General features: G+C 46.6%; 2 protein-coding genes across 8 annotated transcripts in view; one reads left to right on the forward strand and one right to left on the reverse strand.

Moving 5' to 3' along the window:
* Positions 1–7,833, forward strand: part of MCAM (melanoma cell adhesion molecule) — a 30,690-nt gene extending 22,857 nt beyond the window's left edge. Inside the window, exons 13-16 of one of the 5 annotated variants that reach the window (XM_067565098.1) lie at positions 85–120; positions 3,690–3,831; positions 4,337–4,454; positions 5,776–7,833. In XM_067565098.1, the coding sequence (XP_067421199.1) occupies positions 85–120; positions 3,690–3,831; positions 4,337–4,454; positions 5,776–5,805 (326 nt within the window). In that variant the 3' untranslated portion in view covers positions 5,806–7,833. Of the gene's footprint in view, positions 1–84; positions 3,589–3,689; positions 3,832–4,336; positions 4,455–5,775 lie in introns of those variants that run through there. The other 4 variants (XM_067565106.1, XR_010922999.1, XR_010923000.1 and 1 more) reach the window with 4 other exon arrangements.
* A 1,219-nt stretch (positions 7,834–9,052) lies between these two features.
* CBL (Cbl proto-oncogene) overlaps positions 9,053–24,396 on the reverse strand; it is a 60,130-nt gene continuing 44,786 nt past the window's right edge. For all 3 annotated transcript variants that reach the window (XM_067565141.1, XM_067565150.1, XM_067565132.1), the window contains 7 exons: positions 23,302–23,433; positions 22,030–22,392; positions 21,010–21,104; positions 20,162–20,317; positions 19,521–19,624; positions 17,862–18,044; positions 9,053–13,752 (listed from right to left, as the gene is read on the reverse strand). In XM_067565141.1, coding sequence (XP_067421242.1) covers positions 13,472–13,752; positions 17,862–18,044; positions 19,521–19,624; positions 20,162–20,317; positions 21,010–21,104; positions 22,030–22,392; positions 23,302–23,433 — 1,314 coding nt within the window. In that variant the 3' untranslated portion in view covers positions 9,053–13,471. The remainder of the gene's footprint in view (positions 13,753–17,861; positions 18,045–19,520; positions 19,625–20,161; positions 20,318–21,009; positions 21,105–22,029; positions 22,393–23,301; positions 23,434–24,396) is intronic.

A 24,396-nucleotide genomic window follows, 5' to 3' on the forward strand; every position in this document is an offset into this window, starting at 1 on the left:
CTCCCAGCTGCCCAGAGAGAGGTGGTGTTGGAGGGGGGTTAGGACTCAAGACTGCCAACCAGCCAATGTCTGTCTCGATTGCAGGGATAAGGACAGCTCCTCCTGGAGGCAACACTACCGGTAAATGTCCCCGTTCCCACAGTTGTTCTATTGCTGAACGATAGTTCCTACTGCGGTCGAAGGAAGAAGCACCCCTGTGGAGGAGAAGGGAGGAGATTGAGCCCCCAGGATGTCCACGCAGTGTTGCCTGGGCCCCTGGAAAGTGGGGGGTGGATGGGCAGTAGCAGCCATGTCCCTTTGAGAGATGCAGTAGGCACCTAATTCTAAACTCCAGACCCTGGACGCCTCCGGCCCTGGGTGCAGGGGGTGGGCAGTCAAGTCCTGGAGCCAATGGGGTGAACGTCTGCACCAGTTGGCCCAGCTCCTTCCCACACCGGGGAGGGATGGTCTTCATTCAGCGCTTCTCTCTCCATTCTTTCTTGGCATCCTAGCGGACCCCAGCAAGAAAGGTCAGTAGCTACCGAGCCGCACAGGAGCCCCTGCCTTTCATCTAGTCCCTTCCCTCCTGCGACTTCCGGCCTGCTTTCATCTTGCAAGCTCCTCACACCCCTTCCTGCGCCCTACTCCAAGCACCTACTCCCAGCCTTCCCCTTTGCCTACGGCTGCGTGGATGGTTTGTGTCCCCCCATGTTTGCACCCTCGAAACAAAGGAACTAGAACTCGACTCCTTCAGGCAAATCTTCCCCTGGTTTCCACCACGCTCTGGCCTTCGTGGGGCTGGGATCTCATGCCCTGGGTCTGTGTCACTGTTTGAGTGGCAGACGCGGCAGAGGGATGTGTAACTTAGAACCTAAAAACAGGGGCTTGGATGAGGAGTGTTGCTGATCAGACCGAGGTTTTAGGTGCTTTATTTTAGACGAGGGATGAAATGTGCCTAAGTCCCAGGTTCAAAAGTGGCTTAAGCACTTAGGAGGTTCAAGTCCCATTTAGGACCTTAAGTCTCTGTGGTACACTACCAAACGACACAACTGCTCCAGTGAAGACACTACCTCGGTCAGCGGGAGGGGTTCTCCTATCACTCCAGTTAACCCACTTCCCCATGAGGAGGTAGCTAGTTTACATAAGAACATACAAATGGCCAGACTGGGTCAGACCAAGGGTCCATCTAGCCCAGTGTCCTGTCTTCTGACAGTGGCCAATGCCAGGTGCTGCAGGGGGAATAAATAGAACAGGTCATCAGCAAGTGCTCCAGCCCATCGCCCATTCCCAGCATCTCGCAAACAATCTGGCTAATAGCCATTGATGGACCTGTCCTCCACGAATTATCTAGTTCTTTTTTGAACCCCATTATAGTCTTGATCTTCACAACATCCTCTGGCAAGGAGTTCCACAGGTTGACTGTGCGGTGTGTGAAGAAATACTTCCTTTTGTTCATTTTAAACCTGCTGCCTATTAATTTCATTTGGTCACCCCTTGTTTTTGTGTTATGAGAAGGAGTAAATAACACTTCCTTATTTACTTTCTCCACACCAGTCGTGATTTTATAGACCTCGGTCATATCCCTCCTTAGTCATCTCTTTTCCAAGCTGAAAAGATCCAGTCTTATTAATCTCTCCTCATATGGAAGCTTTTCTATACCCCTAATCATTTTACTTGCCCTTTTCTGTACCTTTTCCAATTCCAGTATATCTTTTTGAGATGGGGCGACCAGCTCGGCACGCACCATTCAAGATGTGAGGGCATCATGGATTTATAAAGAGGCAATATGATATTGTCTGTCTTATTCTCTCTCTTTCCTAATGTTTCCCAGCATTGTTAGCTTTTTTGACTGCCGCTGCACATTGAGTGGATGTTTTCAGAGAACCATCCACAATGACACCAAGATTTCTCTTGTGTGGGGACAGCCAAATCAGACCCCATCATTTTATATGTATCATTGGGATTCTGTTTTCCAATGTGCATGACTTTGCATTTATCGACATTGAATGTTATCTGCTGTTCTGTTGCCCAGTCACCCAGTTTTGTGAGATCCCTTTGTGACTCTCGGCAGTCTGAGTGGGGCGGCCGTGGGGTTACACCAACTTCACATCTAACGCACAGCATGTTACAAACAGCCATTTAGAATCATAGAATATTAGAGTTGGAAGAGACCTCAGGAGGTCATCTAGTCCAACCCCCTGCTCAAAGCAGGACTAACCTCAGCTATATCATCCCAGCCAGGGCTTTGTCAAGCCTCAGCTTAAAAACCTCTAAAGATGGAGATTCCACCACCTCCCTAGGTAACCCATTCCAGTGCTTCACCACTCTCCTAGTGAAAAACTTTTTCCTAATGTCCAACCTAGACCTCCCCCCCTGCAACTTGAGACAATTGCTCCTTGTTCTGTCATCTGCCACCACTGAGAACAGCCTAGCTCCATCCTCCCTGGAACCCCCTTTCAGGTAGTTAAAGGCTGCTATCAAATCCCCCCTCATTCTTCTCTTTTGCAGACTAAACAAGCCCAGTTCCCTCAGCCTCTCCTCATAAGTCCTGTGCTCCAGCCCCCTCATCATTTTTGTTGCCCTCCGCTGGACTTTCTCCAACTTGTCCACATCCTTTTTGTAGTGGGGGGCCCAAAACTGGACACAATATTCTAAATGCGGCCTCACCAATGCCGAATAGAGGGGAATAATCACTTCCCTCGATCTGCTGGCAATGCTCCTCCTAACGCAGCCCAATATGCTATTAGTCTTCTTGACAACCAGGGCACACTGCTGACTCATATCCAGCTTTTTATCCACGGTTACCCCCAGGTCCTTTTCTGCAGAGCTGCTGCCTAGCTCGTCGGTCCCCAGTCTGTAGCTGTGCATGGGATTCTTCCTTCCTAAGTGGAGGACTCTGCACTTTTCTTTGTTGAACCTCATCAGATTTCTTTTGGCCCAATCCTCCAGTTTGTTTAGATCACTCTGTATCCTATCCCTACCTTCCAGGGTATCTACCACTCCCCCCAGCTTAGTGTCGTCCGCAAACTTGCTGAGGGTGCAATCTACCCCATTCTCCAGATCATTGATGAAGATGTTGAACAAAACCGGCCCCAGGACCAACCCTTGGGGCACTCCGCTTGTGACCGGCTGCCAGCTAGACATGGAGCCATTGATCACTACTCGTTGAGCCCTATGCTCTAGCCAGTTCTCTATCCATTTTATAGTCCATTCATCCAACCCATACTTCTTTAACTTGCTGATAAGAATACTGCGAGAGACAGTATCAAAAGCTTTGCTATAGTCAAGGTATATCATATCCACCGCCTTCCCTACATCCACAGAGCCAGTCACCTCATCATAGAAAGCAATCAGGTTGGTCAGGCATGACTTTCCCTTGGCGAATCCGTGTTGACTGTTCCTGATCACCTTCCTCTCTTCCAAGTGCCTTAAAATGGATTTCTTAAGGACCCAAGAGTTCCCATGATGCATTGTGCTAGCCACTAGCCATGCTGCCTGCACCCCCCTCTTTCGGGTGTGTCCCGCCGTGGTTCTCCGGCTGCTGGGACATGCGGCCAAGCTCCCTTCCGCCCACCTTACCCCCTGCCCTTCAGTGCAGCCCGTGGAGAGGTAAGTCTGCTGCCCAGCACTGCAGAGAGGGGAAGGGGACAGGCGTGTCTACGGGAAGCCGTGGGGTCCGGCAGTAACGGCCCCTTGTCTGTCGTGAGCAGAGCAAAAGACCCAGGAGAGCAAGGGCGTGATCATCGTGGCCATCATCGTGTGCATCCTGGTGATCGCCGTGCTGGGCGCCGTTCTCTACTTCCTGCACAAGAAAGGCAAGATCCCCTGCGGGCGCACCGGGAAACAGGACATGTAAGCACAGCTCGCGCCTCCTCCGCCTCCCTGCTAGAGAGAGGGCTGGCTCCCGAGAAGCACAAAAATCATTCACGCTTCCCCCATCTCATCCCATCCCATCCAGGCAACTTGCTCTCCCCGCCCCACCCCCGAAGGGCTAGGAGGATGCCTCACTTGCGGGGGGGGCGGGAGGGCGGGCTGGGTTTCCAGGAGCAATCCCTAGTGTGACGAGAGCAGCGACACGCCACATGCACGGCTCCAGCAGCGCTGAGTGTGGCTACTAGCCCAGGGCTCCTGCCCCTTTCCTACAGCACCTCCGACTGGCAGAGGCTGGGGCTGGAGTAGCTTCCCTCAGCCTGGGCTCCCACCTGAGTTTGATTTCTCGCTGGCTCCTCTTCCCTCTACGAGCCCATAGGAATCAGCCAAAGGGCCCGGGCTCCGGCTCTCCAGCCTGTAGGCGTCCTTCAGGCCCCTCCTCGGGTGTCCCAAACGTGTCTGAAAATTGTCACCTCCCTCCCCCTAGCACAAGGCCAGATGCACGTAAAGACGAGATTGTAGTTGAAGTTAAGTCAGATAAACTTCCCGAAGAGGCGGGGCTTCTGCAGGGCGCCAACGGCGAGAAGAGACCGGCAGGTGACCAGGTAGGACAGATCTCCATGCAATTACTTTCCAGGGCAGGGCTGTCCCTTTGCAGCGTTCTGGCCAGGAGCAGCGGTGACGCTCAAAGAGCACAGGGGGTGTCTCTGCAGAGCCTTTCATGTGGGGTGGGGGGGGTCTCCTTTCCAGCTGGGGGAGCAGCTCTGTCCACTGCTGTGCCCAACACCCCTAATCTTGCATGGGCCTTCATCATCCACCATCATCATCAGTAAACACAGGAAACCGGGGGCTGAGGACCTCATGGCACCAGCCTTCATTTCACCTGGATCAGCGCCAGGGCAGAGATGTGGATGTGTTGCTGCATGTCAGTGGGAAGTAGCTGTGTTAAAACGTGAAACTGCTTTTCCTTCTGCAATAAACTTTCCCTTCCCCCTCCTCAACTCTCTCATGCTCCCAGGAGAGAGCGCAGATGCAGGCCTTAGGCTCCCCCATCCCCTCTTCATTCACGGTCACCCGTGGCCCAGAGCTAAGGGCACAGGTGTTCCAGTGCTAGCGAATCACTGGCCTCCACAAAGCCCATGTTAGGGACCTAGACTCCCTGTGCATAGAGGGAGAGTAGGTGCCTGAGAATGAGATCCTCAAATGCCAGCGCAGCGTGTAACCTAAGCCACAGGATTGCAAGGAGGAGGAGGAGGAGGAAAAGAAGAAGGTAGCAGCTTTAACCACTGGGCTGTGCTGCTGGAGAAAGCCATGCTTAGTTTAAGCCTGGCATGTTGGTTTTAGATTACTCTCTTGATCTTTACAAAGGGTGAACAACTAATCATTTTAATCCTTGCCCACTTCCTTCTTCTAAACATTAATAACCCTCCCCTTTCTGTGCTGGGGAGCCACCACACGGCTGGGAGGGAAGGAAAAATCCCCTGCAGCCTCCCCACGGGCAGAGGGGCAGCTGGGCTTGCTTTCTCCTCTCCCTTTCTGGTCCAGCTGCTGCCTGTTACAATGAACTAGAATCCTCTTTAAGTGCCTAGTCTGTTTTCCCCCCATCCCAGCCGACATCCTGCCGTGTATCCTGATGTGCTTTGTCCGTTTCAATATGCAGAGGTTTCCAGTTCCGTTAACATGTTCCTTTGTTTAATGCAAAATAGGTGTATATGAGCACATGCTCCGGTGGTCCTCAGATCATCACTTGACCACAAAACGGTGTAAAGGAAGGGCCCACACCCCCTGCTCCAGGTGTCACACACAACTGGGAAAGCATTGCATTGTGTTGGCTCTGAGCAGCTGGGCCTTTCACATGTGGGGGGAAGAGGGGAGCCTTGCACTCTGATCACCTCTAACTACTTATTTCTTGTCCATGGCTTCAAGGCAGAAAAATACATCGATCTGAGGCATTAGAGAGAGGGACCTGCCGGGTGTTTTTCCTTCTAAATCTTTCCTGTTCCTGGATCGCCGCCCCCCAACCCTGCTCCAGCCCCCTGGGAGCGTGGCCAGAGACCTTGAAATGCATCACAGCGCTGAGACTGCTCTGCAAGGAGGAATACCTCATCCCGCCCCCCAACATGGCCGTTACACTAGCCAGGGCTCTGAAGGATGTCTAGATAGCAGCAGCAGATCTGGAGGGGCTTACTGCTTCCGAGAGGCCAAAAACCAAATCCTTAACCAATCCACATTACCCTGATGGGTGGAAGAATGTAAGACCTTTTCAGGAATGTGACCCTTAGCTTTCTACTCTTCTAGTTATGTGTGTGTGTTGGGGGAGGGAGGCTTTGAAGCTTTTTACCTAACATTCACAGCAGATAAGCCCCCGGCCCCGAAAGGCTACGGTGTTAGGCAGCCTGGCTTTGTCAGGGCTAGAGTTCTGCTTTTAATTGGAGCTCCTTCCAGTTGAAAAACAAAAATCAAAGAAAAACCCCACCCCACAACCCACATTAGATTAGCAGCATCCAGAGATGTCTCTGAACAGTGGATGCACAGTATGAATTACAGGGAGTTGGTGGATTTACCAGGTGGGTTCTAGGATGCCGAAGTGTTAGTTCTCAGCTTTTCCCTTACCTGTTCTTAGATTCCCAGCCTCCCCTCTCGCACCGGTGAAATGTAGCTAGAGCACTCCATTCTCGGAAGAGTTTATTTTGGTTTTTCCCAAGTGACCCTATTGAGAGCAGGTAACTGAAAGGGAAGGATCTCTGTTCTACGTGCCGTAAAGTCGGAGGTTTTAGCAAGGACTGGACCCAACAGGATGTTAGTATAAAAGTGTTGAAGCTACATAATGTGGCATTGCTTAGCTGAGGGTTAGGCCTTGTTTCACACCTGCCCACCTCCCTGAGGAATGTGACTGCCCTGGGCAGATTTCTAATTAAACCGTACAGCAGGCCCTCCAGCCGCCCATATCTAAAGTCAAGGCTGATGAGAAGCTTTATGCCACGGTTAGAAATTGACACACCTCTAGGGTTTTCTGCGGTCTTTTCTTTTTAAAAAAAAAAAAACCTCTCACTAGGTAAAACGTTACATGTCATGGACTAAAAACCCATTCTCTGGCCTAGAGGGGGGTGACGGGTACCAGCTGTGAACAAGAAGGGAAACTGACAGAACTGAGCTCCCACAGCATGTTGAACTGGTGCTCTCTCATTGATACCAAACAGAAACACCCAGCCTGCAAGCATATACTGTATCATCCCCACGATCCCGCCACCCACCCCAGGCAAACGCTTAGGGGAAGAGGACCTTGCTTTCCTTTCTCGATTCCTATTAGGCCTGGTCTACACAGCCGGCGAAATTGGGCGGCAGTCGGTGGGAGTTATGCAAGCGATGCAGAGTCACTTGCGTAACCTGTCAACTTCGTAACTTCCGTTGAGCGCGCCGTCTCCACTGCGCTGCGCCAACGGGAAGTGCATACCCGTCGACGCAGCGCTACGCTTTTTTGGGAGGTGGTTTTATTAAATCGACTTCGGGATCGATTGAGCGGGTCTTCACTGCCGCTCAGTCGAACCGGAAAAATCGATTCGACGGCAGCGAATTTGCAGCCATCAGCGCAGACCTAGCCTTAGAGAAGTAAACCAGGTTGTAGAACTTGTTTCATCTAAGCACACACTACCATAGCTGCTACTTAACCAGCCATTTCTTTTCCATTCCTCCAACACTTCAGCAACAAACAGCCTTACATTAACACTGGGCAAAATTATAGCAGCTCCTTTCCTATGCACTCAACTTCCTCAGTGGTTAATGAGACTCTCTGCAGCTGCAGATGCAGCCGACTCATTTACAAAAAGGGTGAGCTGTACTTGTGAGCTAGAAATATCAGAAGCAAAAGCTTTTGTTATATATATATATATATTTTTGTTGGTTTGTGTGTAAATTTAAGAGTTTGTCTGATATTTGCAGGGGTTTTTTTTATATATGTGAAAATAAAAAGCCAAAATACTTCCAGGACTGGCTCCACTTTGTCTCCATTAACAATGGTGCAGTGGGAAAATAAGTTAGGGGTGGCGATATTCCATAGGTGTGGATTGTACACGGAGACTGTAACGCGTGACTTCAGCGTGTGTGCTTTCATCTCCTCCTCTCTTCACCCCTCATTTGTCTAGGGCATTTATAATATGCCCACAGCTGGGTCAGATGCTACTACAGCGTTCCCACTTAGATACAAGAACCGGGGCTCTCGCTTGTTACAGGCTGAGTTTGGTTTACAGCCAGTTAACAACTTCATAGATGTGCTGCTGCTAGAGAGGAAGCAGGCACTGATGTTTCAGGGAAGATCTGCTGGCAGTCATTTCTCTTAAAAGGTCGAGAGCTCCCCCTGTATTTCCTACCCCAAAAGAGACGTTTCTCATTAGCCTAAAAATGAGGCCTCTCAGGTACCAGTTTGCATTGCCTAAGGAACACATGCTTTCCGAAAATCCCAGCAGCGGGCCACAGGCCCTTTTCTCTATGCTTCCCACAAATGGCTTTTGCTCGAAAGAGGTAGTGTTGATAGCCCATTTGTTAGCTGAGGCCAAAGTTCTCTGTAGGAGGAGCAATCCTCATTCAGAAGGGATGTTCAGTTTAAAACCAACCTGCAGCATCTCAAGGCTTGTCTATACTGGAGTTTTGCCACTTTCCGTTGGTATAGCTGACATTGAAAAATTCCCTAGCGTGGATGCAGCTATATGGGTATAAAAGTGTTTATACCAGTCTCTCAACATTTTGGATACCAGGGACCAGCTTCCTTTACTGTGTCAGGGAGATCTCAGGGACTGGTGCCGGTCCATGGAATGGCTGTTGAAAAACATTGGTTTATACCATATTCCAGTTCAGGAGGCAAAATACACCATATACCAGTATAACTTCATCCAGACTAGGGTTTGTACTGGTATAACTACGCCAGTGGAAAAACAAAAAAACCCCACCTCTAACAGACACAGTTATACTGGTATAACTTTTCTAGTTGTAGATCAGCCCTTAGCTGTCCACCCTAAAAACACCAGTTTCTATTAGGACATCACAAATAACCTTGGTCAGGTCTCCAGTACCTTTTATCAGTCCCTTTGGTTCGTAAGAACACTACATCAGTAGTTTCAGCTTCTAATGTGCATCTCTGTTACACAGAACACGCTTGTGATCATCTCAAGAGCAGTACTTTCCATGAATCACATCAAGACCACCTCACTGATATGCTACAACAAAGGAAATTTATTTAAAAATAAAACTTTGTTTTGTTTTGTCTTTTACTAACACAGGTGCATGAAATTCAAAACAAAAAAGCTCTTTAGTGGGCTGCATACAAGAATGAGAAAAAATTAATAAATAACATTAGTATAACTTCTAAACATTAACAATGTATTTGCAAAACAAAATGAGGACTTTAAATCAAATGAACCTTAAAGCTCAGCTACTCTCTGTAAGAATATTTACCTTCTGTTTTTCTTATTCTTTACAGGTCTGGAAGGATTAAATACTGCTAATATAAATTTTTTTATATTAATGACACTATTATACCTTTAAAAATATTTTGTGAAAATCTCAACATTTTAACACTGATATTATATAAATTGGTATTCATTATTCAAGAGAAATAAAGCTACTCTTCTTCCCCCACCATGAATTCAAAAACAAAAACAAAAAATTTATATTAGGAATTTTAAAAATAATAGTTTTCTTATTTCTTGCTCGGATTTTAAACTGGGGCACATTTAAAAAAAGCCACAAGAATTGCATTTTTGTCCTTAGTCAGCTAAAATGCACGTTTACAGCAGTTATTCTGCCCCTCGATAAGCTGGAAAGTTGGAAAGGGTCTTAGTGCATAAAGCAACATGCTGTTCCCCAAACCTATCCAGCTGTCCTGGAATTTGGGGAGCAGCAAGGGACACATGGGGAAAGCTGTGTTTACAAAGAAAGCAAAAGCCACTGCAAACCAGTAGAGAGGCACTAACTGCTTAATGCTTAAATCTGCAGCACTTGCAAAGAGGAACAGGACAAGCGCAGGCCAGCAGACAGACTTCATGGCTGTTACCTCCCTCCTACGGGAATTTGTTTTCTTGTAGATTCCCATAAAGTTGGAAGGGTGATTAATGCACTTGAGTGGCTGGAAACTTGGTGTGGGGGACACAGTACACACCAGGAGCCACAACTACCTGCTGATTCTCGCTTGGTGAGACACACACTGGCCCCACTGCATTTCGTAGTCGTCTCTCACGGCACTGTGTATTTTGCTTGCTTTGTTTCTTGGGGTGAGAGGTGGGGGACAAACAGCATTTTTATGACCAGAACTCTGATTGGTTTTGTTAAAAGCAAAAAGAATCCTGTATTACAATTCTACTGTCTTCACACCAAGCTTAGTACAGCACCAATCCAGACAAGTCACTGTTAGTAACAGGGATAAGGTAAGAAACCTCCACAGTTGAAATGCTACAAAACACAGTGTCATCTTTGAAGTGACGCTTGCCCATCTCTTTCTCTCCCCTCCCTCCCCCCACCCACCCCACCTTTCATCCCCTTCAAAGCAGTTGCACTCACAGGCATCTGTAAGGCTAGTCTAGTTGAGGCTGTAAGATTTCACAAGAGGGTACTCAGATCCAGTCTGGAGATGCAGCATTCCCTTAAGAAAGGCACTAGACATTTGGCTTCTTTTTTTCATTTCTTTCTTTTCTTTTCTTTTTTTTTCTTTTAAAGTAAAATAGGAAGTTGACCATTTAGAATAAAGACACAGTGGATTGGATGGGTGGGGGCGGGCGTAGGGGAAGAGGAATCGTAAGGTCACCTCTGCAAAAGAAAAGCAGCAAGGAAAATACACCACAAAGTGCTTCACTTTACTCCACAGAGCACGACCCCGGGAAGCGCTGTTGGCTCGTTCGCAGACTGTCACAAACATTCACGTGTTCCAGGAGAAAAAGCCACTTAAGTTTATCAGATAAGTTTAAGACACAACCAGTGGGTAGAAAGGACACATGCAAAGTCAGAGATACACACCGCAAGGATTGCCTTCTAATCTCTAATCCTGGAACGATGCCCGCAGCCAATGAACGTCCATGGCTGAGCCCTGCAAAGAGATCTGTCCAAGTTTTGCTAGGCGTGATCAAATTAGCAACAGGACGAGCCTGTGAAAACGAACTGTTCCCAAGGAATAGGACATTGCTGCTTTGAACAACATGCACTCTTCATGGCAGGACAACAGTTAAGGCTTTTTAGCTGGTTAAATTTACTGCTGCAAAAACCGCAGCAGCACTACCACCCTGCTGAACATACAACCACAGTCACGTTTAAACACCCGTGCTGACCTTGCAGAGAAAGATGTAAGCAAACGGGCTGCAAAACCAACGTGGAGTTATTGGCAGCTTTGGAGAAAGACAGCAAGAATGGGTGGAAACGAGCAGTATTCACGTCAGAAGGGTCTCTACTTGCTTCCGCAGCACATTTTGGACAAGCACAGACCAGAAAACGATTCTGCTACTCCACAAATTGCTTGGTCAGGACCAAAATTACCATTGTGTCATGCAGATGAAATAAGAGAACAAAGCTGCCCTTGTACCAACCTCAGCTGTTCCAGCACTAGACCTGCTTCTCAGCAAGCTCTGAAAGAGACGCTGACCAAGGCCTGCTAGGTATTATTGTCACAGCATTTCACACAAAAACAGTAAGGTTTGACACGTTGGCTGCTGTCTGTCATGTGCATGGGCAGAGGAACAGGAAGAAAGGTATATTTCCTGGAGCACAGACAATCGTCCTTCCCTTTACAGCTAGAGACTTCATTAGGGCTGGACTGTGCCCTCAGCGAAGCACATACAACTCATGCTGAAGTCACACGACTTGACTTTGCACCATTGCTGTGAACAGTCAGCATCTCCCACAGCTTGCACCAACCCAAACCACAGCCTCAGGCTGTGTTTGCAAATTTCACCTCTGGCACTGAAATAGCAGGATTGCTGATGGGCAGTGATTGTACCACACAGAGTTGCTCTCCCTAGCATTGCAGACAATATTTTCTTTACCAGGGAAGGAAGGAAAGGAGAAAAGAAGACAGTTCATGCATTTATATCACCTGGATCCCACTGCACTTATAACGATAAGGCTGTAGAGAGAAACATTATGTTCCACGGAAAATGAGAATCTAGTACTTTGTTCCCTTCTGTAACACTTGCTATTACTCGTTTCATTCCCTCTGTAATTCCAGGCACAATCTGAAAAGCTAATGTGCACTGAACACATGCACATTTTGTTCATTTGTCAGACTACGGTCTCTGTATCTCTATTTGATTTCATTTCTCTCTAAAGGAATCAGTCACTTAGCGAACACCAGACACACACAAATTGAAAGGGATTAAGTAGGAGACAAGCAAGTCAGGTTTTTCCAAAATAATAGTTGAACACCAACCTATAAAGTCCAGTTTGACTGTTTCATAAATACACAATTTCCTCTGCTCTCCTGTCCAACCATTCCCTGGTATAACAAAGGGAAAACAAGCTCCATATTATTGTGACAGACAGCCTCACAGAACATTTTGTTGCATTTTTACTACAAAGCAGCTACAATACTGATGAAATACATCGGTCACACCTACCTATTCCACAAAGCATCCGGCACACAGGTGAGTGGCTCGCACAAGCGCTCTCTCTACAGGAGAGGATGGAATGTGTGCGAAGGCCACTAGAGTGTTACAGTTACCATGCAATTAAAATAAATAAAACATCAGATTTACCTGACGCAACATTCCGCCAGGAAGACTGCATGAGATTATCCATTGATAACGGCTCGAGTCCAGCACTGCTGTTAATCAAGTGTAAGCACTGAAGCACAAAATGCTCTGGTCTAAAAGGACAAGCAGCAACGAGTTCTCCATGCCCTTCCTACCCCAAAGAACCACCTCCTGAAGTTCAAAATATCTAACTTCTTGATATCCGATGCTGACAATGCGATCCATGGTGAAAGTCATCCATCTCCCAGCACTAAGGGGTTAAAAACACCTGACTGCTGCCAGTCACACTTGTATCCCAGCTAAAAGGGAGGCCTTAAATTGTGAGCAATAATTAAGAGTATGGGGGAAATGCCACAGTAAACAGAAGCAATCTAATCATTTCTTCCTAGATTTACTTTTTATTCCCAGCAGAGGGCCACCTACAGCCTGCTCTAAAAAGCCTGTGCCGAACACACAGCAGTGGAAAAGGTCCCAATCTAGTACCAGGAATCACAGGACACACCACATCAACCTGGAGACATTTTCAGAGCATTCAGTTAGAATTCACAGCACAAAACACTCCCTCACCCCCAGAGCATCAGCTCTGGAATCATTTGCCATGATCCCTATTTCTACCAATGCCCTTTGAAACAAATCTGTACTCCCAACAAGAGGCGGGGGCGAAGGACTCCGAAACGAGGCCAAGACACACACTGTACACACACATCTAGCTGCTCCGTTTCATTCCATTGCTTTGAAATCTGGAACCACATAAACCTGATAACTGATTCTCTTAAGAGGCAGGGCTATTTCAGCACAAAGTCTCCCAAGGAACCCCTTCCCCCTTGCGGGTGCAGCTGGGCTACAGGCTGCCCAGGCAGTTGGTCCACAGAAGTTCTCGGCAGGGAGGTGATGTGCTATGTAGCCACGTGTGCAGGGGAGGAAATGGAGACAAATTCCCGGAGAATATTCTTGGCCATTTCAATATTGTTATGTGCAATGACCAGTGCTTTCTGAATGTCCTGATATGAGTATCCCTGGCTCATAAGGTTCTCAATCTCACTGGAAAGTTGGGGTGATGCACTGGTGCCCCCGCCAGCACCACCCTGCTGACAGCTCCCGGCTTTCCGTTCAGAGTTTATCCTCCGCGGTAAGGGCTTTGGCGGCCTTTCTGGAACTTGAGAGCCATCAGAAGAACCTAGAGGGAGAAACGACTGTGTTACTTTGGAAGACAACAAGTGCTCATCACCTTTACCTGCAGCTTTAGCACACGGTCATAGCACTGGCATTAGAACGAGGGCTTGCCACAAAAATAACAAGCCACTTTGCCCAGCCAGCCGGAACGTTCAACTGATGTCAACCCCACCGCCTGCCATGTCAGTTTATCACAGCTTCTCTTCCCTGGTGCACAAAAATGGTTACCAAGGGTTAATATGTAATTAGTAAACCCTACTGGTTTTGCTTATAGAAACAAGACCAAGCAAATGGGAGCTGTCTGCGTGAGCAGAGCTCAGACACCAAAATGAGAGTAAGACACAGAGGTCTGGAAAAATAATGCAAGTACAAGGAATCCGCAAAAGATTTCACCAGGCATCCCAATATGTATCTCAGGCTTGAGAGACCCCCCATTTAACACTCATATATCACGTAATTTATCAGGCACTGCTCTTTTCCACCGAGCCCTGGCTGGTCTGTTCTCAGGGCCAGGTCTACTCCTTCCTGCACGCTTCTCCACCAATCCCCCACTCCCTCTGCAACAGGTCCAATGGATGTGCACCCTACCTAGCAACAGGAACCCTGATAGAACAGATCAGCCAACTCGGCCTCTTCCGCCTTTCCTCACAATGAATATTTCCAGACACTGATTTGCTAGTGGAAATCTGACCTGTGTCTAGTAACACCACCCCTTCAGATATTACTGTTTGCTATCCCAGGTTCCTTACAACTTTAATTTTAACCTTTGGCAGCTGTAGAAAACATTTTGTCCTACTTTTCAAATCACTGGAAGCTTTTCAGCATGAATGCTGAAAATCTTCTTAGGCAAGTTTTATCTGCCTTTTGGGGCAACCCCTCAGGTGCCTGCAGATGGCATTTTCTAATAGGTATGCACTGCAGATGTTCATCAAGTCCTTAGAGCAGGGGTTCTCAAAGTGGGAATCGGGACCCTTCAGTGGGTCGCAAAGTTATTATGGGGGGTCGCGAGCCATCAGCCCCGCGCATGGCTGCAGTCACAGCCCTTCAGAGCTGGGCGGCTGCTGGGTGGGTGTCCAACTCTGAAGGCAGCGCCACCCCCAGCAGCAGCGCAGAAGTAAGAGTGGCTTGGCATGAGGGGATCGTCCCAGCCTGAAATATTTTCAAAGGGGGTCCCAGCAATAAGTTTGAGAACCCCTGACTCAGAGTAAGCCATGGCAGGTCATGCTGAAAGAGTAGCCTTGGGTGTGCAGCCTTCTTACAAATGGAAAGGAAGCTACAGCCTATGAAACAGGTCACTGCCATCATGGTTCATCCCACTTAGTAGCCAGCCTCTGGCAAGAGCTAATACCCCATGATTCAGATAGAGCAACAACGCCACAAAATCATAATACTTAGCCTTCCTAAAGCACTTAACGAAGGGAGGCGAGTGTCATTATCCCCACTTTACAGACGGGGAAACCGAGGCATGGAGCAAGGAAGACGCTTAACCCCATAGTTAGTCAGTGGCACAGCTGGAAACAGAAATACGGCAGGTTCTGCTCCTCTTTTATCCTAACCGTGGTGTTCTATGGTCACTGTGGGGCAGTGTGAAGAGGTCTGGGAAGGGCCTTTGGTTTCTGGGGGAATCAGCCAGGGTGAACTCATCGCTACAGCAGCCCCACAGGGTGCAAGACTAATAATCCAAAGATGGCCAGTGCCTCCGTCAGAAGGAGTGGATAGTTGCAGAATGAGAAGTCCCAGGCTCAAACCGCACTTCTGGACACATTAAGCCTTGATGTTCTCTTAGCAAGCCTGCGTTAGCCAGGACAGCACTATTTTCTACTGGCTGGAGACAAGAACAATAGACAGTGGTGAGCCAGCAAGTCTCTTTTATACAGGGTGGACACCACCAAACATTTTCAGTATATTAGCTCCATCTGCTGGCAAAGAACTATATTGAAGAGTCTGACCTAGCACAGTAGATCAAAGGGAGAAGCACCAGATTGGTCTTTCTTGCTACCTTTACCTGCAGAGTTACAAATGTCTTACGGGAAATAACATTATGAAGTTCAGTTTTAAGTCCCAATATAACTCTGTGTCTTACTTCTCCTGCCATCGAGTGCTACTGGTTGACCTAATTTCAACAGAGGAGTACCCTTGATGACCACGTGAATATGGTGGGTTTTGCCAACTGCTAATCCAAACACCAATGGTTTAAACTAGTGCAGCACAAATGAGGCTCCTAACCCCTCAGGACTGGAGCACTTCTGTAAAACTGTCTCCTGTAGCCTAAAGAACATAAGAGCATAAGAACGGCCATACTAGGTCAGACCAATGGTCCATCTGCGCAGTATCCTGTCGCCCGACAGTGACCAAACGCCAGGTGCTTCAGAGGGAATAAACAGAACAAGTAATCATCCAGTGATCCATCCCATCAGCCATTCCCGGCCTCTGGCAAACAGCAATCCCTGCCTATCCTGACTAATAGCCATTGATGACCTATCTTCCATGAACTTATCAAGTTCTTTTTTGAGCCCCCTTATAGTCTTGGCCTTCACAACATCCTCTGGCAAGGAGTTCCACAGGTTGACTGTGCATTGTGTGAAGAAATACTTCCTTTTGTTTGTTTTAAACCTGTTGCCTATTAATTTTATTTGGTCACCCCTCATTTTTGTGTTATGAAAAGGAGTAAATAACACTTCCTTATTTACTTTCTCCACACCCGTTGTGATTTTATAGACCTCTATAATATCTCTACTTACTCATCTCTCTTCCCAGCCGAACAGTCCCAGACTAACTAATCTCTCCTCATATGGAAGCTTTTCCATACCCCTCATCATTTTAGTTGCCCTTTTCTGTAGCTTTTCCAATTCCAATATATCTTTTTTGAGATGGGGCACCAGATCTGCACAATTATTCAAGATGTGGGCGCACCATGGATTTATAAAGAGGCAATATGATATTTTCTGTCTATCTATCCCTTTCCTGATGATTCCCAACATTATGTTAGCTTTTTTGACTGCTGCTGCATATTGAGTGGATATGTTCAGAAAATTATCCACAATGACTTCAAGATCTCTTTCTTGAGTGCTAACAGCTAATTTAGACCCCATCATTTTATATGTATCATTGGGATTATGTTTTCCAATGTGCATTACTTTGCATTTATTAACATGAATTTCATTTGCCATTTTGTTCCCCAGTCACCCAGCTTTTTTGAGATCCCTTCATAACTCTTTGCAGTCTGCTTTGGACTTAATTACCTTCTGTAACATCTGCAAATTTTGCCACCTAATTTTTTACCCCTTTTTCCGATCATTTAGGATTATGTTGAATAGTACTGGTCCCAGGACAGACCCCTTGGAAACACCACTCTTTACCTCTCTCCATTCTGAAAACTGACCTTTTATTCCTACTCTTTGTTTCTTATCTTTTAACCAGTTACTCATCCAGGAGAGGACCTTCCCTCTTATCCCATGACCGCTTACCTTGCTTAAGAGCCTTTGGTGAAGGACCTTTTCAAAGGCTTTTTGAAAATCTAAGTACACTAGACCCACTGGATCACCCTTGTCCACATGTTTGTTGACCCGCTCAAAAAAGTCCAGTAGATTGGTGAGGCATGATTTCCCATTACAAAAACCATGTTGACTCTTCCACAAGAAATCATATTCATCTATGTGTCTGATAATTCTGTTCTTTACTCTAGTTTCAACCAATTTGCCTGGTACTGAAGTTCGGCTTAAAAGCCTGTAATTCCCAGGATCACCTCTGAAGTCTGAATCTGATTCAGAAGCCTATTTAAATGCTAGGTTATATACCAGCTAGTAGCTCTGCGATTTCACATTTGAATTCCTTCAGAACTCTTGGGTGGATACCATCTGGTCCTGGTGACTTATTACTGTTTAATTTATCAATTTGTTCCAAAACCTCCTCTAATGACACCTCAATCTGAGACAGCGCCTCAGATTTGTCACCTAAAAAGAATGGCTCAGGTGTGGGAATCTCCCTCACATCCTCAGCTGTGAAGACTGATGCAAAGAATAAAGGCCATAATGAATTAGTGATAGAGAAGCTTCAAAGATGTGTAGCAAATTATCAGGTACCACTGCAAAACCAGGAGGTAAGGATGTTCACCTGTGATGGGATCAGCATCCAGAGACATTCGGCTGAAGGCAGACGTGGCATTGGAGATATCAGACAGTGTGCGACGAGTTATGGCAGTTGATAAAGATGGTTTGGGGATATCATATCCATCTTCTTCATTCTCGGACTCTTCTGGGCCATTGCTGGCATTGGCTGCAGCCATATCCCCCTCGTCTAGGAAAAAAACACACACACACACACACACAATTAGCTTCAAGTGCTGGACAGAGCCTTCCCTTTCTTGTGACTGGCTGTATATTCCATTCACATCAGTCCTCATGCCTTTGCAGGGTAGGTAGCTAAGAGTCTGTTGTTGAAACCCCAAATTCAGAGGAAGTTCTTTTTAGGAGGCAATGAGTAAAAACTGTCACAGTAGAAGAGTAGGTAATGCCTACCCCTGACTCAAATGGTACCTTATTCTTTAAAAACCCGGGTGTGTGTCTGTCTGTCTGTCTGTCTGTCTCTCTCTCTCTCTCACACACACACACACACACACACACACACACACACACACACACACACACACTCTCTTACACTTCAGCTTTCCTGCTTAATTTTAAACTTTACAATTTCCTTGAGGAGCAATGCAGACGCCTTCAAGATCAAATCCACCTAACCGAACGCTCTGTGAGTTTCTGCAGTTGGCATTCAACTTGTCAAAAAGTGAAAGGGGGCAGGAAAGACACTGCACCATTTGTGTCCCACCAATCAGCCTTCCACAGACAGGTCTGGGTGTGCAGCTGCAGGTTATTCATTACACCTTTCTAGTAAAGTTAACTACCTAGCTATATACAGGATGCATTTCTAATGCATCAATCATAGTAGTATCCATGGCATCACATACAACACGGAATTCCTCATTCTGCCAGGAAAAGGACAGAAATACACACCCCTCCCTCAACAGATGTACTATCTTGAGCATGCTCATTTTTGGCTATTGTCTTCCAAGAAAAAATAGCCATGTCATTTTGTAGATCTGTTAATCAGGGACAGAGGCTATGAAAAGAGACAGGTCTTGCATCAGTCCCCAAAAGGGTCAAGATCTGGGCTCACTTGACCACCAGTGACAGAAAACTCCAAAACCTTGGACATCAGTGAGAATGCTGACATCCTCAAAAAATTTGCCCTAGAGACCTGCCGTGTGATATTCCCCCTAATCACAACTGTCACATTGGGGCATAGGCCCTTCCCTAGTCCACTGAGAATCAGCACCTTGAAATGGATCACACTAGAAAAGGAGTGTGTCAGATACCACTCAAGGAGGAATTTCATAAATTCAGTAAAAATCCCCCCCAATCATAATGATGAGAATTAACAGGAACAGAAAGATGACAAGTCTGGGCTGACAATTTCCATACACCTACTAAGCCTGGGAAACAAAATTTTCATAACAATGATTTCTTTTAAGCAACTGATGAGTATCTCTAACCCATATTAAATTAGGTTCTCTTTACTGACATCCCAGTAATTGCAGTCTGTAGGCAATACCAATTGAACACTTACGCATATGACAAACTATTTATCTTGAACAACAAGTGACACCTTTGATAAATGATAACTTAAATGCTATTTAAACTGGGAATCTCATCAATTCACTCCTAGCCAATTTCTCTCCCTGGAGCTTTATAACATGCATTCATGCCCACTCACCAGAAGTGTTGGTGATCTCCAAGCCAGAGGATGTTGCCTGGGACTGAATGTTGTACATAGCTTCATACATACAGCCATCAATTGGCTGGTCACACTCCAACATTCTGCATGAAAGGTGGAAAAAAATGTATCTTTCAGATATGCAACTGTAGTTTCCTCCTCACCTCAAATCCGCTATGTAGCTTTCTCTCAGATGCCTGCTCCGATATGAAGCACAGCTCTGCTACCTACTTTCTTTCAGAGAACATTTGCTCTCCTACACATTCTGACATTGCCTCCATTGCAACATAACAAATCAAAATTTAACTAGTATAACTGGAAAGTGAGGGAACAAAGCTGTGCATGGAATGTCACATTTCTATGTCTGCTGGTGTCAGAAGACCAACAACAAAAATGGCCTGGGGGACAGGACAGGACAAGGCAAGGCACGGCAGGGGTGAACTGATTCCGCTATATAAGAAATCTGAGACCAGAGCAATGTTCACTCTTCATTACTCCACTACTCTAATCGAGATCTGGTCAATAGCAGTGGGAAACAGGCAGCAGATACACCACGCGAATAAAACCTCAACCAGAATCAATGAACAAGCCTCCTTGGATGGGTGGGGTTGTAAACACAGCGGAGACAACTGTAGTCTCACCGTAAACCATGTGTCATTTCCAAAGGCAGTTTGAGCTCTGGTTTCTGTAGGGCAGGACCAGGCGGTACCAGAGGCAGAGAGGATGGTGACATGTATTCAGTATCTTCATCACTTTCAGACTGTTCCCCAGGCTGCAGTTTTGGCACAGGCAGTGGTCTGGGGGAAGAAGGAAGAGGATCAAGAGCATTTGAAAAACTGTTAATCCAAACAACAAAATCAGTTTGAAAACCAGTTAAACCAAAACAGCAACAAAACGGCAACCATCAACTCTCAAGTACTGGAAGCCAAAGCTTCAAGCAAGGCTTTTAAAATGTACTCTGAGTGAAGCAACAACCTGGCCTATGGGAATTCTAAGAGGTATAATCGTGAGACCCTAACTTTCCCAGTGAAATAATTAGCAGAAGTATTGTCCAAGGTGCGTGGTGACAGTGACATATCGATTTCCCAGCCACTGGAGCACCTCACATTTCAATCTCATGCTGTCTCTCTACATATATGCTCCATCTCACACCATTGTGCCAGTACAGATGACACTTCACACCAGGTTGTCTGAGACTGCAACAGTTGTGGGTAATTACCACTCCACTACCACTCAGAATTACCAGTTATAGATCTAAAACTAAGGATACCTGCTTAGAGATCTACTTTTTCTTGTTCATGTGTTTTTAACAATCCTTTAGAGCTTGAATCCTAAACTCAGGCCATCTATGTTGTGTAAAATTCTAACCCTGATACAAACGGAGATGCGAGCAGAGACCCAGAAGTACATTACTGCCCTCTCTATATCTACAGCAATCCTGAAACTGATAATCTCTAAAGAAAAGAGCCTTCATTCAAAAGTAACACACCTGATTGCTAGAGAGTAGATAGCATTGGCAGATGAAGAGGGTTTTATTTTGGGGTGCTCATATTCTGAGCCCGTTGGGGGACCACTGTTCAAGTTCTGCAAAGAACAAACGATAGATTAGGAACAGCACTATCATCAGTGGATTCAAACAGACACCAATGTGCCATCATCCAAAGCACCAATTCTCCTCTGAGAAAGGAAAGCTTCTTCTACATTCTAAATCACCCATTTAAAGAAACCTTGCACCTGCAAAAGAATTGAATTGATAGCTAAAAAGTTCACTGGCTTTCAAACTCTGAAGAAGCAAAAGATATGGGGTAAAGAATCGAAGATAGTAAAATGGTCTGGGGAGCATTTCTTCTTGACAAACATACTGCACACAATGTATAACAATGTTATACAAGTGTGGGGTATCAGTCCCCAAATTCAACACAGACCCTGAATAACCTTTAGTACGTTTCACAGGTTGCAAGGGATCCAGAAATTTAAAAGTAATAATAAAAATGCATTTCCCCCCCCAACCAGCGGCTAATATAAAAATATCATCGCTGGTTAAAAATTCAAACCAAGTCATAGTGACTGTAAATTGTTGCCAACTGACAGCGGCTCCGTGGCAACCATTTGAAACAAACTGGGCTCTTGGTCTAGCTGTCAATGGATAGGAAACACCAGCCCTCAAAAAAAACCCCACCACAACCAGCACTACCTGACCACCTTCCTGGCAGTCTCAGAAGAGAGGCCAAAGGGCTGAACGGGCCCTAGGGACTGAAGTCTCCTCCCTACAGACCACTCTAGGCTCGATGTGGTGCATAATGCCAGGGCAATGACATCCCACAGGAGGATTTTACTGCTCACAGCTCTTGATCTGGCACTTGTATGGAAAATGTGAACAAAAATGATTGTTCAGCTTTACCACTGCTTCAGAGAAGTCTTACATAAGTGGCATTCCCTCTCTCTCCCACTCACAGGAAGCAGTCCTGCACCATGGGAAAGCAGGACACCCCCACACCCAGTGACTTACCGCTGTGGCATCTAGGCTGAGAGTACTCCCGTGCCTAGGAGCCTCAGATCTGGACTCCATCTGCGACGGCAGTGAGTACGGGAGTGAGTGCCGGTTCGTCAACTCTCTACCTGCCCACGGGTCGCTAGGACTGAGAGCTACAGATGGCGCTTTGGGAATTGGCCGTGATGGCCGGGGCTCTCCCTGACGGCTGGAGAGTACGGGGGGTAATTTGTCTCCTGGTGTGCAGGGTAGAGGACGTCTCTGAGGTCGACTCTCCGCACAAATGGAATGTGGCCTGTCTGGCGGGGGCGGTGGTGGGAGATCTCTAAGCATTGGAGGTATTGGCAAAGGTTTATCCTTATGGAGGGGACCAGGAGCAGCCTGTAAGACAACATCAGATATTTAAAATGGCAGCTTAACAAGCAGGAAGTCTAGCCTACTGCACGTATCCCAGTTAGGAGGCTTCTTACAAGGAATTAACTCTAGGACAGCTGCATAACATCAAGCAACTCCCAGCTCTATCCTCCACAGACCTTTAGAAACAACATTTACCCACGTGCGGCTAAGAATAAATAGCGAGTCCCAGGTTTGCTTTCTTGAAATATTCTCTTGCTGCCCACAATGGCACCATACAGGATCCCAAACAGAAGTCTCACTATTTCATCCAACTTCTTGTACAGATTGCTTTCATGAGTCAATTTAATCAAGCAGTGATAAATAAGGTGGGTTATTTTCCCACAGCCCCTCCCACTCACTCCAAAAAACCTAACAATCACCATCACGCCCCATTTATGAACCTAGAAACGTTACTGAGGTTGTGCTTGCTTCTTCTCCTGGTCATTAAGGAAATATGACCATCTCTCCCTTCTAATCCCCTTACCCCCTTCATTAGTTTTCTATGTGAAAAAAAATGCTTGGTGGAAAAACTGGGAAAGCAGGGAAAAATTGGAAAGGGAATATAAGAACCAACTTCACACAGCTAGGCTACTAGCTGGAACAAACACAGTTCCATAAATGCAGTTCCACATGAAGCAGTCAGAGGTGTACTGGTTGAAGATTGAGAAGGACAAATTGCTTCCTGGGGGGAACTGTGGGCCCTCCTTGGATGGAAGAAAAGAGTCTGACTGAGATAACTTGTGGAGAGGAAGGAAGAAAAGGTGGAGTCTGAAGGAATTCAGAGGATCCCACAGAAAATCAGGAGAGTCCACCACTTTTCCCATCTCCACATTGGCCCCCCCGTCCCTGGCTCCTAATAAAGGAGCTTGCAGGAGGGAGAAAAGACGACTTTACCTTGGAAGTGGTCCCAGAGCTGGAAGCTCCAGGAGGGATGGCCATGCGTTGCTGCAGAAGGTCTAGTCGTGGGGGTACAGGAGGAAGTGAGGCTTGTGGAGTCACGGAGAATGGAGAAGGAGGGCGCTCAACCTGGAAAATTAAGAAAATCAACAAGAGCAAACCCTAGAGAAGCCATCCTATCGAACGCACCACATCCCGCCGGCCTTCAAGCTCTGCACCTCATGTTACCGTGCTGCCGCTGGCAGCGAATTACTACATTAACACCACACACGCAAGGAGAGGTGAAGTGTGTTTCACAGCACGGCAGCATTTGTCTGGAACAAACTCTGGGAATCACCAACAGGCCCAGCTCTGGCACTCAGGAACACGTGCCTAAAAACCTCACTCTCAAACACTCAGCAATTGTTTAGTGGACCAACTATTCTTCAATCCTGGTACTGGATTTGAAGTAGGCATATTTTCTTTTCACCAGCATAGGGCAGGCTCCATTATATTAACAGCAGAGCGCAGTGAGCATAGTTGTATCACAGAGGTGTGCAAGTTACCCCTTTGCCATAATGGCACGGCACTTACAGCAATCATTAGCGGGCACCAGGAGCGGTGTCAAAACCTTCATCCTTGTCCTTGGATAACTGTTTCACCACCTGACAAATCAGAACAGTCACTCCTTTTTTCCTCATCTTTGTAAGAGTTGCTTTATGATACAGGCTAGTGCATGGTAACGTTGGACAGCTTGACAATTTGTAAGCATCTGATGCCAACAGATCCGGAGCACTTGTCTACTGCAAACCACAATGGGAGTCAGGTCATGTTGAGGGAATCGTATCCCTCACCCCAAGAAATGACAAGCTGTACAGCACTCATCTGCAAGACTGTGCCTTGGAACTTCAACTGCTGACTATATAAGGATTTACAACAGCGATGAATCAATATGGAAACTAAACAGAATTCGGATTCTCATTAAATCTGGATAGAGGATTCTTTAGAGGCCCTGCCCATTTCATATAAAGAGAAACTATTAAAAAAAGTCAGATTCAAAATCTGTTTCCCTGTCCACCAGAACAACTCGAACTGCTGATAAGCAAGTGGCAG

This window comes from Emydura macquarii, unplaced genomic scaffold (genome assembly GCF_026122565.2).
Source record: "Emydura macquarii macquarii isolate MOO-44397 ecotype Brisbane River unplaced genomic scaffold, CSIRO-AGI_Emac_v2 contig_312, whole genome shotgun sequence".
NCBI classification, from domain to species: domain Eukaryota; kingdom Metazoa; phylum Chordata; order Testudines; family Chelidae; genus Emydura; species Emydura macquarii.